Source organism: Larus michahellis, chromosome 1 (genome assembly GCF_964199755.1).
Source record: "Larus michahellis chromosome 1, bLarMic1.1, whole genome shotgun sequence".
Classification (NCBI taxonomy): domain Eukaryota; kingdom Metazoa; phylum Chordata; class Aves; order Charadriiformes; family Laridae; genus Larus; species Larus michahellis.
Window position 1 is genome coordinate 199,008,530 of NC_133896.1, and position 19,397 is coordinate 199,027,926.

Sequence of the window (19,397 nt, forward strand, 5' to 3'; positions counted from 1 at the left end):
GTGCTGAGGGAGCTGGCAGAAGTCATTGCTGGGCCACTCTCCATCATCTTTGAAAAGTCCTGGAGAACAGGCGAGGTGCCTGGGGACTGGAGGAAAGCCAATGTCACTCCAGTCTTCAAGAAAGTCAAAAAGGAAGAGCCGGGGAACTACAGGCTGGTCAGCTTCACCTCCATCCCTGGAAAGATGATGGAACAGCTCGTTCTGGGTGTCATCTCAAGGCACGTGGAGGAAAGGAAAGCTATCAGAAGTACTCAGCATGGATTCACCAAGGGGAAATCATGTCTGACTAATCTGATAGCCTTCTACGATGGCATGACTAGATGGATAGATGAGGGGAGGGCGGTAGATGTGGTCTACCTTGACTTAAGCAAGGCGTTTGACACGGTCTCCCACAGCATCCTCATAGGGAAGCTTAGGAAGTGTGGGTTAGATGAATGGACAGTGGGGTGGATAGAAAACTGGTTGAAAGATAGAGCTCAGAGGGTTGTGATTAGGGGCACAGAGTCTAGTTGGAGACCAGTGACGAGTGGTGTTCCCCAGGGGTCAGTACTGGGTCCAGTCCTCTTCAATACATTCATCAATGACCTGGATGAGGGGATAGAGTACACCCTCGGCAAGTTTGCTGATGACACCAAGCTGGGTGGGGTGGCTGACACACCGGAAGGCTGTGCCGCCATACAGAGAGACCTGGACAGGTTGGAGATCTGGGCAGAGAGAAACCTTATGAAGTTCAACAAGGGCAAGTGTAGGGTGCTGCACGTGGGGAGGAACAACCCCATGCACCAGTACAGGTTGGGTGCTGACCTGCTGGAGAGCAGCTCAGCTGAAAGAGACCTGGGAGTCCTGGTGGACAACAGGATGACCATGAGTCAGCAATGTGCCCTTGTGGCCAAGAAGGCCAATGGCATCCTGGGGTGCATCAAGAAGAGTGTGGCCAGAAGGTCAAGGGAGGTCATCCTCCCCCTCTATTCTGCCTTGGTGAGGCCACACCTGGAGTACTGTGTCCAGTTCTGGGCTCCTCGGTTCAAGAGGGACAGGGAACTGCTGGAAAGGGTGCAGCAAAGGGCTTCCGAGATGATTAGGGGACTGGAACCCCTCTCTTATGAGGAAAGGCTGAGGGATTTGGGTCTCTTCAGTCTGGAAAAAAGACGGCTGAGGGGTGACCTTATCAACACTTATAAATACTTAAAAGGGTGGGTGTCAGGAGGATGGGGCCAGGATCTTTTCAGTGGTGCCCGGGGACAGGACAAGAGGTAATGGGCACAAACTTGAGCATAGGAAGTTCCACCTAAACATGAGGAGGAACTTCTTTACCCTGAGGGTGGCAGAGCACTGGCACAGGCTGCCCAGAGAGGTGGTGGAGTCTCCAACTCTGGAGACATTCAAAACCCACCTGGACGTGTTCCTGTGGAACCTGCTCTGTGTGACCCTGCTCTGGCAGGGGGGTTGGACTAGATGATCTCCAGAGGTCCCTTCCAACCCTATGATTCTATGATTCTACATTTATTTTTATGTCAGTAGCTTTTAAGGCCATGTATTAAAATGCACCAGAGAACAGTAGTTTATTACTATGCTTTCTAGTTCTTGATGTCTGGAACAGCACAAAGTAAGCATTTGCAGCGAATTCCAAATTAACTAGCTCTTGCTGACATGAAATTCATGTTTCCTCATACGAAACATCATTTATACACCAAGATCACAAGGAACTAAAACAAATGCATTTTTTCACTGAACTCCTCACCTGCCTCTACCCAGGAATACAACCCCTGCAGGGCTATTTCTAAATTCCAAACCCCTGAGTAGCTGGAAGCAGATGGTCATTTTCTTAAATCAGCTTCACAGAGAAATGTTGCCTTCTTCTCCCAACAAACAGGGAATCTCCTCTCTTCCACTTCTGAGTTATTCTGGCCCAAAGCCAAAGACAACTTCAAGCTGCCGTATTTTGAGGCCAAGCAGAGCAAGGCACGAGTGCTGGCATCCTGCGACAGCAATGTCAGTGGCAAAAAATTCCAGCGGCTTCGCGTGGACCAAGGTTTCTCCTATTGGGAAGACTCCCAGAGCTCTGCTGAGAGGAATAGCACATACTCATATCGATGAGAGTCCAGTCTACCAGTTGTGGGGCTTGGGATGTTTTTATGCAAAGAAAAACTAACTCAGATGATTTTTTGAAATAATTTTTAAAATGCATGATTTTTACTAATTTCTCTGTCTCCAGCAACTGTGTAGTTAGAGTTGGCTTTAAAAAGAAATCATAATAAACAGTTCTCAAATCATGATATTAAAAACCCCATCACCTTCTGTGAGAAGTGATTGTAGGAAGCAGCATTTGAATTAGATCTTAGGGGTCTTTGAGTCCATCTAATCCAGATCCTGCATCTAGGAGTGATTACTGCCAGAAACTTCAGAGGAAGGTGCAAGAAGCCCTGCATTAGTGTGATGAAAAGCTGTTCTGCATGGAGATCGCATCTTAATATTTATCTGAAAAAGGCTTCTGACCTTAAACTAGGTGTCTCCCCTCTAACACCTACTCCATCATCAGATGTTGTACATCCAGATATTCTTGTTGCCATCAGATCTTTGTAGAATTTAAAGACAAAGGGATGATTCAATCAAACCCCGTTTGTTTTTTTATTACAGGACATTATATTTTAAGCAGTTACTGTTCTGTAACTGTACTTGATGAAAGCACCCCCTCTACAAAGGCATCCGGCGGTGAACTGCAGACAGGAAGATGTGGAGCTGCTTCCTCTTCTCACAGTGGTTTGTTCTAATAACTGATTGTCTCTACTGCTAAAAGCCTGTGCTTCCTTCATGTGTTGAAGGTGCAAAGCTTCTGCTTCCAGCCAGTGGTTTCTGATAAACCTTCCCACGCTGGAGAAAAGAGCCTTCTGGTACACAGCAGCACCTTCTTATGGTGATTCTTCTGCCCTGGACTCAGGCCACTTTGTCGTTTTTTACAAAGAAAATCAATTGTGCTCTGCAGTGTCTCACAGCAAAGGATTTTTCCAGCCCTCACAGTTGCCTATTGCTCTTCTCTGTTTCCTCCCCATTTTTTCATTGTTTCCTGAAGACCTGTGGGCACCAACGCTAAATGTCATAGTCTAATATCAGTCTTGTCAGTGCTGAATGTGCAGGTGTTACCACTCTCTTACTTCTACTTGCTATATCTCTGCTTATTCACCCAAAGATCTTGACAGTTTTTCATAACACCTGTTCCCAGTAGGAGCTCACACAGATTTGCTCTGACACCAGAAACTCTAACTAAACTAACTCTGATCAAATATGAGAAAAAACTTCTTTACAGTGAGGGTGACAGAGCACTGGAACAGGCTGCCCAGGGAGGTTGTGGGGTCCCCTTCTCTGGAGACTTTCACGACCCACCTGGATGCAGTCCTGAGTAATGTGCTCTAGGCAATCCTGCTTTAGCAGGGGAGTTGGACTAGATGATCTCTAGAGGTCCCTTCCAACTCTGAAAAATTCTGTGAAAATTCCATGAAGTTCCATGAAATTACTGCTAGAGTTACTCTTTTCCAGCTGAGACCCAGACCACAGTTCTGTAGGCATGACCTTTTATTCTGCATTTGCATTTATTCATTAAAATCTAGTTGCATTACAACACATTGTATCCGAACGGGCCCAGCTCATTTCATGATCCAAATCACTCCACACAACTGCCAGGTCCAAATACCCTCTCTGAGCTAGGTATCAGCCGGTTATGGGATGGTGGGGGTGAAGGGATGAAGTCTTGGGCTTTGCTTTGCACAGAGGCAAGTCAGGATTGTACTGAGAGAAAGCTCCAGGCAGAGATGGTTCCAGCCTGGCTTTGCTGCATCCATCACCTGTCAGAAATGAATCGATGGGAATGTGAGCATGTTGGTCTTTATATGCTCAAAAATGTAGGCAGCTTGCAGTCCACAAATCAAATACGTGGCTACCTAGCTGCTAAACTCTGTAAATGCAAACCACACAGAATGCAACGGGGGTACGAGATTGCACCTGCAAATGAAGACCAACTCAGATATTCACTAATAAAGAGAATGCTCCTTTTCTATCTATACGAGACATTTTTGCAGATGTGGCAAACAGTCTTGAAAGACTTAAAGGCGGGAATTGTACTCATAGTCTTATCTGTATTTTCAAGCCTTGTTTTGCACTGGAGCAACCTCTCACCTGCCAGGAATTTTCATCAACAGGGAAAGTTCCACTATATTGCTGCAAAATCCCTCTTGTGCATCAGCTCAAAATGCATCTGCTGATGGATCTACACAAGAAGACTTACAATATTTACGCTTTCACCCCCTGGGACTGCAGCGGTAATTTTGGAGAGACAGAGAGTTATATCAGCAGAACTTTCTAGCTTAGGAATAGACAGTGGTGAGGGAACACAGTAAATAATCTTCTGAAGTCTTTCTGCCAATGACATTTAAAAAATGCCTTTGGGGCAGGGGAGAGAAGACAGAACATTTTTTTTAATGCTCCTAAAACTCAGTAACTTCCAGTACTTACTTTTAACTACAGATAGGTGCAATGCTGTTTTACATGCAACAGAAGATATTCCAAGACTATGAGAAAGAAGTTCAAATGCCATAATCATATGCATGGCACCCACACAAATATATGGTGTATATTCAACTGTTCCGTGTCTATGTTTAAACGAATTCACATAATGTGTTTAGCTTTGAGTATGTTACGCTCCTTTGCAACATGTTTGTTTTTAAAAATGCCAACTAGGAAAAGGTGAAAGCAAAAATGTCAGGACAAATATCTGGAAGCTTGTGCCAAATCTAGAGGTGATCTCTGCTTCTTTACAGTCAGAGAGGAAAGAAACCCTAAAACCTTTTTCTTTTGCGACACGGACCCCATCAGAAACGCAGAGAGCTATGGACAACATCCAGTCCCTCCTGAACATTTTCCTCCTATTTTCCAGGACAGAATAACTTTGCAGGCATTTACACCTATCAAGCACTTCTTTCCCTAGCCTGCAAGTTATCTGTGGGTTGTCATTGCTGCAACACGCTCAGAGCCTCTCCATGGCACTGGGGGGCTTTGCCTCCTGCCTGAAGTCCTGCCTTGGTGCTTATCTCCTGCCTGGAGTTAAATGCGGTGCAGCTTTAAGTAGGCAGCTCAATATTACACAGGCTTTTTCAAGGAGCTCCAAAACCCATGTCCAGAAATACAGTCATCTTCAGCTGCTGCAGGGTTCACTACTTACTTAACAGTCTTGTGGTCAGGCCAATTCCCCAGCTAAGGCTCGGCCTGAGGGAAGTGACTGTGATGGCTACGAAAAGGATGTCCCATGTGCCAGGTGATGCAGTACTCCAGATTGAGGGAAATACTACTTTGCTCTGCTCTTGGGGAAGCTGAGTCCCTGCACAGAAGGGAAGTCACGGGTCCAAGAGGGGCCTCCTGCAGCGTGCAGCCAAGCATCTGGGGCACCAAACTGCAGATGTATAAAGGCATCTCAAGCGCAGCCCCAGAAAAAGGTCAAGTTCAGGCTCCTCTTTGTAAGTGGTGGTGAACCCCAGTGCTCCCCATCCAGCACACCAGCTGTGCCAGGGCTCCTTAAACGATCCGTGGGCAGGCACCCCCCATACGTCCCCTGAGGGGAAGCATCCCTCTGGGTCTGTCCATTGACTGTAGACCAAACACGGGTACTCTGCAAGAGACCAGACCCCCTTCACCTGACTGACACCTACACTGCACCCATGGCTGCTGGACTGAGCCCCGCACTGAGCCCCTTGCTTTGACTGGCACAGGAGGCCCATTGCAGAGCAGAGGGGGGCCCTGCAGTTTGCTTTCTAACATCTACTCATCTCTAGCTCAAAGGTAAGAAATACTTCATTAAGGACTAAGTTTTGCTCATGTCACTTTGAAGATTTCTGGGACTATTCATTCTACTACTATATATACATATAAATATATATATATGCATGCATATATTTGTCTATAAAGCTATCAGCTTTCCTTTACAACACTTAGTGATTGTCTCCTGTTAGCTTAATGGACAAGATGTTGATGTTCACATTCATGATAAATGTATACAATTTCAGTTTTACTCCAGCCTGCCTTCTTATTTTAGCAGTAGCTTCAATGTATACAATAATTCAATACATACAATTGCACAACATGCTCCTTTTTATGTGTCTGCAAACAGAATTCTCTACACTGTATATACCAAGGTGTCTTTTCTCAGTGTACTAAGGAAGAAATGTAGCTTATTTTTTCCTCACAGATCAAATCAGAGTGAGATAATAAGAATAGCTGTGCAGGCTGCTTGCCTGGGAGGCAGCCATCAGCCCAGGGGTGTTGCCCAGGACACGTCCTGCTGCTCACTTCTGCAGCAGCCCACAGACACGTGCGGCACCGCAGGAGACACTGCCAAGGGCAGGCGGGGACGAACTCGTGTGGGATGTGAAATATTCATCACACCCGTTGGGTGCAAATAAACATGAACAGTGGGAATATCCCTGCCTGCAGAAGAGAAACCGTAATCACTGCGCTCTCTTCTACAGCGCACACAGAGCTGCGTAAACGCAACCACTGCTGCCTCCGCGCCTCCCGAGGTATGTGGGTTTGCTTTAACTCCGTGCCTGCCCTCACTGTTGCACTTAGGTGACACACTAGCAGGACACCCTGCCGCCCGGTCCATCTCCAGTGGTGCTTGTCACTGTGACCATTTGGTGATCCCAGGCACCTTGATGCTCCAGCCCTATCCCCGATAAGTTAATTGAAAACACGTCTTCCCAGAGGACATGTGGGACACCAGAACAGACTGCAGATGTGTGCTTGCATGCAGGTTTGTGTATCTGTGTGCAGGTACACAAACATGTGACTATCTTTCCATATAAATCCCCGACATATGGTAATCTCCGAGATTCAGTCACTTTGACTCCCCAGTTTTAATTGGGCTATTGCCTATTTAGATGCTAAGCACTCCACGACTGGAACATCATCTTTATGCCATCTGCAAAATGTCTAGCACTCTGCTGGGATAACTATGGAATAATAAAAATGTTGAAGTCCTAAATTCTAATGAGATTGTTATATAGAGGCCAAATATTAACTAAAAGGAATACATTAAGTCAGCCGAGGGCTTTCTGTTTTTAACACAACAGATTCAATCCAGACATCTTTTTGTCCTTGTTCTGTGTAACTCAATTAAACACAACAAGCTAACATTACTTAAACAGATTTTATTGCACTGGCAAATAAGAAGACAAAAATTGATTTTTCAACAAAGGCTAGCCTTTACGATTTGTGATGGCTAAAACCAAATCAAGCCTGCTATTTCTGCAATTAAAAAGCTGGCACGTAGCTGGTTTGATGGACATTTAGCATTGCCAGACTTTTCTTATGGATAATAAATCATTCCTCTTACTAGGCTGCAGAAGCAGCAAGATCCCTTAGACAAACTTAATTTCTATTGTACTGATCGTTATTGCCATTATTATTATGATGCCTACAGACGTCATTATTGGTCATATCTATATGAATGGAGTCATGCCACTTTGCCCTGGGGGTCATGTAAAATCACCAAACAAAAGTGTTACTGACAGAGGTCTAAAAATACAAGCAGGGAGAAGGTAGGGGAGGCCATCTGAGGGCAGAAGAGTCACTGGGATGCCACAATGGACATCTCCAGGTGAGGCTGCAGCCACAGACTGAGCGATCAGGTGATGCCACATGGGTGAGAGGGACATGGATCTGGCAGAGGGACAGGTACTGGAATGTAACCAGCACGGAAATAAGTGGTCATTGCTTCTTCTGTGTGCGTAACTTGGTATTTCCTCTCTCTAGGTTGACTGTGGCCTTCCTTAGATTTTTGTTCAAGAATTTGGTCTTGAAATTACTTCTGAAGGTTATCTGTGAATCAGGGCACGGTCTCCCGTTTTACAGCAACATTATAGATTGACATTCAATCTCATCATACACTGAAATGAACGTGAAATCTTATTAACATGTTTATAAAACAAGAGATGTGCTGAAAAGCTTGTCTCTAAAGGGAGGCTCAGCTTTTTGACTCCCAAAGAGAGGACAAGATCCCTCCCATCCGGACAGGCCAGGGCTCATCCACACCACTGCTAACGAGAGTTACAGATTCTGTACTTGCTCCCTCAGTGAAAACTTTGCCCAGCCTCGCCAAATTCCCTGAAAGTTATCTACGAAAGTTCAGTTAAATATTTCTGTCCTCTCATGGAAGCAGAAAAATTCTTCCATTTCTGGTGTGATTAACGCTTTCATACATGAGCCTTGCACCTATTGATCTACAATGAATTGCAAAGTCTTTGTTCTGTTACGTTCTTGCTAGAAATCTTGGTAATCTGTGGAAAGCAACCAATGAACCAATGAAAGAAAATTAAAAGAAATAATGAAGAAATTGGCTTTGCAGTATGTGTCCAGCAGCAGCTGCTGTACTGCCCTGCTTAACGTGCCTGTGGGCGCTGTATGGATTCTGTAGCTTCCTTGCTGGTGTTGGAGCTGCCCCATTTCAAGCACTTTGTGAGGAAGGTGCAGGCTTCTCATCCCTTCATCTGGCCAGGAAAGGTAAATTAGAAACATCTAATATTACAGCCCCTGTTCAGGCAACTTTGAAAGTGAAAATTGTTCATTCAGAGACAAGAAAGTTATTAATTCAGAGAAAAGCATGCCTATTTCCCGGTCAGTTCACAGTAATTTCCATTTATCTGGTGAATAGTGTCTGATGTTATAAAGGGATTCAAAGCACTTGCTAGTTCCACAATTACTCTGCCACGGGTCTAACCACTGCAGCCACACAGGGTCTAGGAAAGCACTATTCCAGACTGCCTGTACCAAGAACAAACATTCACATAGTTAAGGCAAATGCTGCTAATACATTTCTGGCACAAAGTATTGATCTGAGACTGTCAAAGTCTCTGGATGCTAGAATTGTTATTCACTATTCTTTTTCTCTGATGAAACAAAGTTTCGTGGAAAAATGCAGGTACCTTGAGTACAAAATACATCCTTTGGAACATTTTGGTATTGACAGATTGAAGCTATGGCTCTAACGAACCCTGCCCAGATCCATACTGGAGTTCCTTGTACAGACAATATGATGCTTTCAGGGTTTTTCCCCTGAAACATAACCCCAGTAAGCACAAGCACCCCTGGACCACTGGTGGGGCCAGAGCTGAGTGGCTGTGGTGCCAAGACCAAGGAGGACAGAGATCCTCACATTGTCCTCAGGCCTGGACAAAACAGATAACAGAGCTCCCACGCTCCCTGTTGCGGAAAGGAAGGCCAAACCTAACAAGAGGTTGGAAAGTGAACTCACTTGCTACTCGGCAACTCACGGTGTCCCTGTAACCTGAGAACGGCATGACCACTGTTTCTTGCAAAGAACAGGATCCTTAACTATAAATAGATCCTCCAGTTTGAAGTGGAAAAGAAATTCTGAATCTTAGAAAATGAAACTCTCGCTAACTGTGGAAGAGGTATTTAAAATGCATGGGATTTAGAAGAGGGACACATTTCCACTGACGCCTTTGGTGAACTTAAAGAACAGCATGAAAACATTGTGATTGGGGTTTTGCTGCATGAGCAAAGGCCGCAATACCAGAAGAGTCTATTACCCATCATTGCTTTTCACACAACTCCCAATGCGTTGCCAAATCCCTCAAACTCACCAAAAGCCAAACCTTGCTTGAGGCTGCCATTGTCACAACAGCCACTCCCGACACTCATTCTGCTTTTTTTGCTCTGAATGCAGTATAAAATCAAGGCTGACAAAGTCAGTTGCTTACGCGGAGATCAATAATATAAACAAAAGGAGAAAATAAATTCACCTTTACCTGATCCTTGGCACACCGCCTAAATATATTTCTCTTTGAGGGCAACATGTAAATAAAGAGATCTTTAATTTGTAATGGACATTTAAAACCTTTTCAAGAGGAGCATTAGAATGCCTGGGGCTATTTATTATTTTTATCTTGAAATTTGAAATATTTATGTGTGACTAACAAAATTCTTCTCCAGCCAAGGGGTACAAGCATACTCTAACTGGGGAGTTGATTCAAAACAAGGCCATGTAACTGCCCCAGCTCTTCTTTTCCAGGGAAGCATGTTCTTCCACCCCCCCCAAAACCAAAATTTGCACTATTTGTCACAGTGATGGCTGTGAGAAAGCCACTGGGGACAAGGGGAGAACCCGAGACGTTCCCTGTGCTTTCTTCCTTCTGTTTTGCAGGGACTGAGGCAGAGCAGGCCACGCTGCCCGGGAGCAGTGTAGGGTATCTGCAGAAATCTAACATTTGCTGCCAGTTTGGCTGGACAGTTTGGCAGACCCTTCGGGTCTGTCCCCAGCTGAAGCTGCCCCAGGACATCTGTATTCACTAGTGAAAAGCTCTACACAGTGATGGGATAGCAGCATTTTGTGTCTTACCTAAACGGACCCTTTTGAATATGAGGTGCCTGAGGACAGTGTTGTGCATTGGATGGTATCGTCACCTGTAGAGTAAAACACGAAAGGTGCAGCCGAGTGCAGAAATCAAAAGCAGTGACGTGTCTCTAGAGCTGCCTAGCAGTAGTTACTGCTCCAAAAGGAGAGGCGGAGAGGTCAGGGAAGCTTTCCCCCCTGTCCCGGCACCACCTTTGCCAGTGGCTCTGTGAAACAGCCCCATTTCAGCTGCATCTTGGTGCACGCTGCCTGTGCTGCCCATGGGTTCCCCTTCACTTGCTTCCCTGTCCCTCCCTGTCTCCGGAGTCTGTGGGTTATTTCCATCAGGATTAGTTTGGCATTGCCATGAATCCCATCTCCGAAGCGCTGGCAGAGGTGTGCCGCAGCCCGTCATGCCAGGCAAAGCCAGGCAGTGCCTGCTCCACCAGCACAAATGGGTGCAGGCAGGGCTCGTCCTCTGACACGGCAAAGGAAACCGAAGCTACGGGGAGAGAATAAAAATCCCTACTGACATCTCACAAGTGGAGTCCCCCGAGTGCTCCTTTTGATCCCTTTTCCGCTGTGGAGTTCCCCAGTGGCCAATTGCTGGGTGAAGATAATTAGCCCTTAACTAACACCAGTTTTATATATATTAGCATGTTGGAGGCATCCCTTCTTCACACAGAAGGAAGAAGCAGCCTTTTTACTAAGGAATTAACTCTTCACCTACCACTTTTTCAGCTATGCTCCCACCTGAATTTGCTCAAACATCAGCCTTTAGCATTTCCCCTTAAAACTCTTCTTCAGAGCCTTTGTGGCTGCTGTGCAGCCTCAGGATTTCCAGCAAGGAGAGGAGTTTGCTGCTGCCCCTACAAATGCCATTGCTCCTGCTGCCCACTGCCTGCTTCCCCGGGGGTGAGTTACTCACTCCCACTTCCTCGCCCCCCACAGGACAGAGTCTAAGAAAACCATCACATTAGAGACAGGGTCGGCCCAGCAAGTTTCTGCCTCCTCTTTTTATTCTTTTCCTGGTTCTTCTCCCCTCCTCAGCCATATGGCTGTAGGGCAGAAACAAGCCTGGAGCAGGGAGATCCACCAGACCCAGGAGAAGAGGGTGCACCTCAGAGGCAGAGTTTATCTAATTGCCCCACTTGCAGTGAGGCAGGAGCTTGTGCAAGTGAGTCCATACCACAGTGGAAATCCTGCTGTGGAACTTGCGCTATCCAGGAGCACAGAGCTAAAATGTACGGAACAGGAGAGACTTCATTCCCCAGCCCCACTCCCACCTCACACAGTGCCCGCCCCAGGAGCCCTCAGTGGGGCATTTCTCTCTGTTTTCTTACAATACCAAATATCCTCCATCATCATCTTCACTCCAGCCATCTCACACCCCCACGCCCCTCTGATGGGTGTGGGACTGCATTCAAAAACCAGCAGCAGCACAGTGAAGCGGTGCAGCACCCAGGTGGATGGATCTCCGCTCCGTGGGGTGGATCCACCATACAGCCACAGCACGGGGTACAGCAAGGCACTCCCGCTTTGCCCAGTGAATAGGCATGTCAGTACTCATTTCTGAATTTGCTCATCTTCTTCATTCATTCACTCATTCATTCATTCATTATGTAGCCCAAGGCCTTATTTATTACTCAAGCTATCCTCTGCACTGACTGCAAAGTGCTGATTTTCCTCACAGGCTGATCTTTTATTGCCTCACCCCGATATTGATATCGGAGCGCATCACAACTACTAAATTTTTTCCTCCGTGGCGCCCTCGTGTGATGGCAGTTCCCCGGTGTCCCCATCTAACAGCTGGGCTCAGAGGCACAGGGAAATGAAAAACATCTCTCAGGTCCTGTGCTAGGTGAGAGGTGGGTTTTGTTGGCCCTCACAGCAGCAAAACACTGAGTACCAAGAGGTGCTGCGCGACCAGAAAATGAGGGACACACTCTGGCACAGAGGTGGAGAGCTTGGATGAAATCATATTCCCACAGGCCCTGTGTAGCATCCTCTGGTAACATCCAGTTACCCAGAGGATAAGGAGGGGAAAGATATTCAGCTGCTTTAAAGTTTCTATTCCTGCACCACCTTACCTTCTCACTGCCTGTCTTTTAGCACCCACAGCAAACGAGCAGGGGGCCTGCAGAAGGCAATTTCCTTCAGTTCCCAATCCCTGATCCATTCCTTGGGCAGATCGACTGTGTGCGAGTGTCCTGCAGGTCCCATAGCAGCCATGTTATAGAGCCTTCATTGTAACACTTGCAAGTAAAGGAGCACCTCTCCATTCTTACTGCTCTTACTGCTCTGTTTTACCATAACTAGTAGCGCCCAATATCACGTCTTATGCATTTCTACTTAAAAAGTAATTTAGAAAGCCCTAAATGATGACAAAGCTTCTTTCTGATTTTTTTCCTCCCAAGAAAACAAGGTGTTTTGTTTGTCTCACAACAAAATGGTTTTGATTCATACCCCTAAACCATCAGAGTTTGATGAGTCCAAAATGGATTTTTTCCAGGATACAGAATGAAAAGGTTGAGTTGTTCTGATTGTTCCCTTCTCCAGCAGGAGCAAAGAGAAGACTGAACTTGCTAAATACAGGAAATCTAGCCAAGCTGTAATAATGATAAGGGATAACAGGAGTTGCACTTTTCTAAGGACTACTCTTGGGCCAAATTCTAACACATTTTGCAAATGTTGGGAAGCAGTACCCCTGAAAGCCAGAAGGTCAGTCTTTCTGATGGATGCTGGCTTCTTACCATTGTGCCACCACCAGGCACAAACAATAGATATATTTCTCCTAAACCCATTCTCAGAGACAGCTGTGAAAATAAACCATTTTCAGCTCAGCCTGAGATAAGCACTTGAAATGTTAGCCCAAATTACTGTTTTGGAGGCACTGGTGGGAAGTGACAAGCAACTTACAGCCAGTGCAACCTATTTTGCCTCTAACACAAGAGGTTGTTAGCATTTGGACAGGGTAGTTACACATTACTCTGAAAAATGCACACAAACAAATACATATCTCCATTATTTCATAGAATCATAAAATGTTTTAGGTTGGAAGGCACCTTAAAGATCATCTTGTTCCAACCCCCCTGCCATGGGCAGGGACAAGGGGGTTGAATAGGGGAAAAGGTTTTCCTTGTCCATCCTAGATTTTGCAGGATGCTGCTGTGTGTGTTTACTTGTCTGGAAGATGTGTATCGTATACCCGCCCAAAAGTAACCCACACTCAGGTGTGGAGACAAACACATGCACATTGATTACTAGTGACACGTCTTCCCCAACGTTGGTAGACGCAAAGTGCCTGGGATGCCATCAAGTACTGCAGTGCTGTCCCAAACCCCCGCCCCGTGACAAAGCTCACAGCAGGAGGCCGTGCTGCAAGTCCTCCATCTCCATGCAGAGTATGGGACAGACTACCCCAGGATAACCCTTTCCCCGACCTGCTCCCACCCTTGGGGTCTGCAGCCCAGAAAGGATCCCTTCCCCTCGCGTGCACTGTAGATCTGGAGTCCTAATTTGACATTTCAGAGGCAGAATTTGATAACCAGACTCCTCGTTTCAGCTGTTCAGGCATGCTGTACTGGCAGAAAGGCATTAGCCTGCTTTCCAGGGCCTCTGTGTAGTTTGGCCACGACAGCCCTCAGCACAAACACATCTGCTCTAAGTGTACTAGAGATACGAAAGCGGTTTGGTTTTTTTGCTCCCCGTTTATGTCCAGAAGGATTAACCCTCCAGAATTTGTCACTTTGTGCTGCTCTCCTTTAGATGGCACTGTTACCACTTCCAAGAGGGACTGCTGCTGGCCACTTAGCAGAACCGGGGTGAAACTGGGCCAGGACTGTCATTATTACTGAGCTAACAAGCCAGACCAGGTCAGGAATGACCCAAGTCAGGGGGAGCCACTCATGATATTTGCTTTAGAAAATCTTCATGGTACCCTCTTCACGGTATCACTCTAGCTCTCACCAGTCAGTTGTTCACTTTGCAGTATCCCTCACAGCACAAGGGTTGTATTGACACGATGAACATCCAACACTAAGGACAAACTCAATCTGCTCCTTTTCAGACTAAGTTTGAAGCAGTTCCCAAAGTCAACACGCATATCTGAGGGCCTTAGATAATTAATTTGCTAATTAAGTAATAATTAAAAGCCATGCTGTCCACAGGCACTACAGTCATTACTTTCACAACTAGCTAAATGCTTATGCCAGAACCACTGCTCTAGGTTTTTTTGTCCACTGCCTCAGTCATCACCTGCTTGGATTGCCTAGGCTTTTTCCCTAGATAGCAAACTGGTTTAGCTGTCATTTAATGGGTCTGCATTAAGTAGTGCTACATGTTGTGCGCTCCTTGATGCCTATTAAATGAATCTTGCCTATTAATAGCATTTTCAACTGAGAAAGAGAGATGATTCCAGGATACAATTCAGTAGTGGTCTGGAATAGCCAGAAAACAAATCCAACAAAACCCAAAGAAAATGGTCATGCAACCTTAAGGTTGCTACAGCAAGTGCTTAAAATTGGAAAGCACTCAAAGAGACTGCTGATATAGGCCAACACTCTTTACTACATATTGACACTCTCTTTCTTCAGCACAACATGACTGTTGGACCACTTGCACTGGTGCTTTCCCCAACGTTGGAGAGACAACAGAAATAATGTGAGCAAGACAAGAGAGCCATGGGCACGGGGAGACTCCTACCTGTGTGCAAAACACTGGTCCTTTGGTTGCTTTTAAGACTCAGTCCAGTCCTCGCTGCCTGGGAGTGCATTTTCCAACATAATTCAGCTCCAATTCAGAGAAAAATCTATCTATCTATTGGCCAATATTTTGGTGTGGTGTAGGGAGAGAGAGAGACATACTAGAATTAGGCTATGGGTGACTATCAGCCCAAAGAGGCTCCCTAGCACCAAAGTAGGATTGGGCCCTCTGCTCAGCCGAGCAGAACTGCCAGTTGGACAAATCAACCCCAAATTTTGCTGAAATAAGGCCCCACCTTATTCCTGAACAAGTATTATTCCCTTGCCAAACTGCAGTTCTACTCAGACCTCAACCATTGTGCCTGCAGGCTTCTCCGAAACAAACACACACAATTACTATTATTTTTATGATGGGAAAAGTTTCTTTTTCTATGCTGCCCTAACTCAAAGCCAGGCAATGCAATTTTGCTTAAGCTTTCAAACAATAATGCCATCTCTGAAAATGGCTACAGATTAGATTTTCTGAATGACACTCAAAAACTTGGAAATCTGTGTCTATGTTGCAAGACAACAGACTGCCCAATTGCACAATTGCTTGAGTAGTCCCAGGTCAACCCGCTACATGTAGGCTCCCAGCTTAAGCATCAAATTTAAAAGTGCAGCAACCTTAGGCATCCGTGGAAGCCTCAACCAAGACAGGCAAGTACCTGAAGCAGAAATTCAGATCTTTGGTGCTGTAAATAGTCTTCTGGAAGTACTCACCTGCCTCCACTCACTAAAAATGGAGCCTAAAGCAACCCTGTTCCTAATGTAGGTACCACATCTGAGTGCCTAATGGGTAACTGTTGGGCTCACGCTGACTGTGAGGGGTGTCTTTGCCTGGGAGGGGTCCACGTTACTTGGCTGCCAGCAGCCAGCAGCAAGACACAAGTGTCTTGCGCTGCACTGAACAGTGATGTGCAGACATAAATACTCCGGGGTGACCAGGCTAGCCCAGAAGGGACAGACAGGCTGAACACGGGTAAGTGAGTCCAGCAGTGGATCTGAAAAAAAAAACCCTACATCTAATCCTGTCCAAGCCTGAAGGCACTTAAATTCCACAGATAGATACAATATTTTTTACCTCCAAGCCCTCCAGGCACTCAAAGGAGTATTACTGCAACCCCCCAGTTGGCCTGACAGTGCAGAGGAGCTGGGAACATGAGGGACAGCTATGCCCGGTAAGGACTTAGAGAGGACTCTATTAAATAAAGTCCCCTGAGGTTTTCAATTTAGGAGGCATTCTCAGGACAGATCTAACACGCACCAACAGGACAAGAGGCATCTCAAAGCTCAGCTGCAGCAGCTGTTCTCATTTAAAACATATCCAGAGGAGATGAAGGACATATGCACAAGCTTCCAGAATTCCTTCAGCAAATTGTGAATGAGGCATGAGATGAAAAATCTCTCCCCAGCGGACAACGCATAGACAAAGCTGAGCAGACACTGCTCTGCCCTTTTTTGTTTCCCTCTGCTTTAACCAAGGACACTCTACACTCAGCTCCAAAAAAAAAAAGAAAAGCAAAAAAAAGCTTTACAAATGCCCATCAAGCCCAGAAATGTCAAGAATAAAGAAAAATAGAGGGGGGAAATCCTCTGGGAAAGTATTTAAAATATTTAGTACTTTTAAAAAATTCCCTGGTTTTTTCAGCTCAGTGAAGCTCCCCCAGCAACATCATCTCCTACTCAGGGAAAAGTGTGAACTACGGTATTTTGTTCAAAAGTAACCTTTCCCACTAATATTAAAAAAATAACTGAATAAAGTATTTCAGAATTTGTGAAGACTGTTTGAATCTGTGGTTTGGTTTTTGGATTTCCTTCTCGCATTTAATACTGAAAGTTTACTCTTGTCTCTTCCAAAAGTAGACAAACAGGCCACCAAGGATATTATCCAAACCTTGAGTCTTGCTGCTGGTGATTATCTGCCTGTTTTACAAAGTACTTGGGGCACCAGGTTAACCTGGGATGGTACAAAATACACGGGCATCACGTGAACCAGGTCTGGATTCCAGCTAGATTTCCCAGACCACTAAACAGCTTTTGAAACAAGCAATACCTACAAATCTTTCATGGCTACTGCAGTCATCTTTTAAACTTTACTCATTTTGTCTTGGGTTTAGTGAATATATAAGCTTCTCTACTTATTGACAACATTTTCTTTATGTTCTCTATACCTGCTGAATGTAATCTCCTAAATGCTGAGATAATGTTATTCTAACATCTTCAGGAATTGGCACCTCTGTAACAGGGACCAGTCTGCCTGACCTGGGGTGAACAGGAACAGTAGATAAGTACTATGAGAAAGCAAATCTTTTCCTTCATCCAGCACCGTTGTTTGACTAAATGCATGGATTGCCTTTGCATTTGTTCACAACTATCAATATCTCAGTTACACTTTCCATTCCAGCTGTAGGGGTCAGGGACTCGGACTTCTAAGTTTCTGCATCTGCTTCACTGTTAAAAACATCCTGAAATCCCGCCACACTTGTGACAAATGCTTCAGTCACAATTCTTCTTCTTCCAAGTTCCTGAACTTTGATTTTCAAATACATGGCATCAAATAATAATTCCCTCCTCATAATAACTGTTGCAAAGAAATTACATGCTTTGCTCCCAAGAATGAAGTTTCAATGACTGTGGATTAATTTGGGCAAGTGACTGACGTAAAGGCAAAGTTTCTTTCCAATGGTAAAAAGTCCCCATTGCACTTACCTGCCTGAAAAAGTGCTGTGTTGTTATAGCAAAGACATCAAACCCACAGCTGGCCCTTTTAAGCTCATCTCGAATATTGCTTAATTGCCGGGACTGCTCATCACACTTTTCCTTCAATCTCTGAACGAACTGCTTTTCAGCATCTCGACTCTCTCCTGGTTTGGGAGAGAATCCATTCTTAGGGGTCGTTGGCCTTTGCTTGGGATGTCCTGCAAAGGAGAGAAGAAAAGACCATCGGGGTCACTTACTTTAAATGTGTGGACATGACCTTTATGTGTTTCTAAGGCCTTTGGGACTCAGCTCTATAAAAGAAAAAACAGTCTGTAGCATTCACACAGATCTGTAATGACTTTCAAAGAGCAAGAGTGCAGCAAAATATGTTTCCCTAGGGCCCAAAGCTCAAAGCTTTGTAACAGTCATTTGACCTCAGGCCCTGAGCCCGAAGGTCTTCTACAAGTTGAGAAGAGCTCTCCTAAGAGTGTCTTCCTGAGAACAGAGATCATTAGAGGAAGGATTCACCTCACCTATGTTAGACATGTACAATAGAAGTCTGCATCTTGATGTGTGATGCTGAACTCTCCTGAATGGCAGTGAGAGAAATGGGCACTTCCATGTTGAGATTCACCCTACCCTGTCGTGGATGTAGAAAATGGTTGGATGACATTTACACACTACACACAATTTCTTTGGTCACCTGAACCTCAAACTTGGTGACTTGACAGAGGTGCCAGATTTACTTTGCCTTTGCAGACTTTCTTTTCCTCCAAACGGGACAATGTGGGGCTGGAGCTGTGCTTCCTGCATGCAAACATAGCGTGGGTTGCTTGCTATTGGGATATCACTATTTCTTTGTGTCAGCATTACTGCAGTCTGCCTTGCTCTCCCCTTTGTAACACTTCTAAAGTTGCAGCACAAAACAGATAGGTATAGAAATGCCACCAGGTCCCACGTAATGCTGACTGGTTGTACCACTGCCTCTGCATCGCTGCTCTCTCTGCACCATCTGTCACACCAGAATCACTGTACGGTCTGCCTGCACAAACGGGTCCACAAAGATTCCGGCTCCTCTGATACACTCCAAGTTGGCTTGAAGCAAGCCTGATCCTGTATAAATATGTGAAACCACAAGTGTGGCCTGTCTTTAGGATATCAGCTCAAATACAGTGGTATATTCATATGAATGGCACAAGAAGTAAGGCTTAATCATGACAAGACACTTCAGGGAAAGTGAAGCTTTCATCCTAAATTAAGTTCATATCCTGCTTGAGTGAACTATCCGTTTCTCTGGATATACTCAGTTAACGAGGATGAAGCAAGAAGGGGTAGTGTCAGGTTGATCAAGCCCCTGCTTAGACAATCTGTTTTGTCTTTATGTTCTTAGCTTTCTGAGAACTCTGCAAACATTTACGGTCAGCTGGGCAACAACTCTGCACAGCTTACTGATTCTTTTTGCCACCCTCAGTCTCTCCTCAGCTGATGCTTTTTAGCTCATTCCTGAACACTGGCCAGGAATCTCTGGTTCTTTTCCTCAGCTCCTCCCACCAGTC

The 19,397-nt window shown here is 45.4% G+C and overlaps 1 protein-coding gene across 7 annotated transcripts in view; it reads right to left on the bottom strand.

Moving 5' to 3' along the window:
* Positions 1 to 19,397, bottom strand: part of MTUS2 (microtubule associated scaffold protein 2) — a 322,218-nt gene that overhangs the window by 47,409 nt on the left and 255,412 nt on the right. For all 7 annotated transcript variants that reach the window (XR_012584761.1, XM_074568409.1, XM_074568387.1 and 4 more), the window contains one exon: positions 17,851 to 18,059. Coding sequence is in view for 6 of the 7 variants with exons in the window: in XM_074568409.1 (XP_074424510.1) it covers positions 17,851 to 18,059 (209 nt within the window). In the remaining variant the exon portion in view is untranslated. The remainder of the gene's footprint in view (positions 1 to 17,850; positions 18,060 to 19,397) is intronic.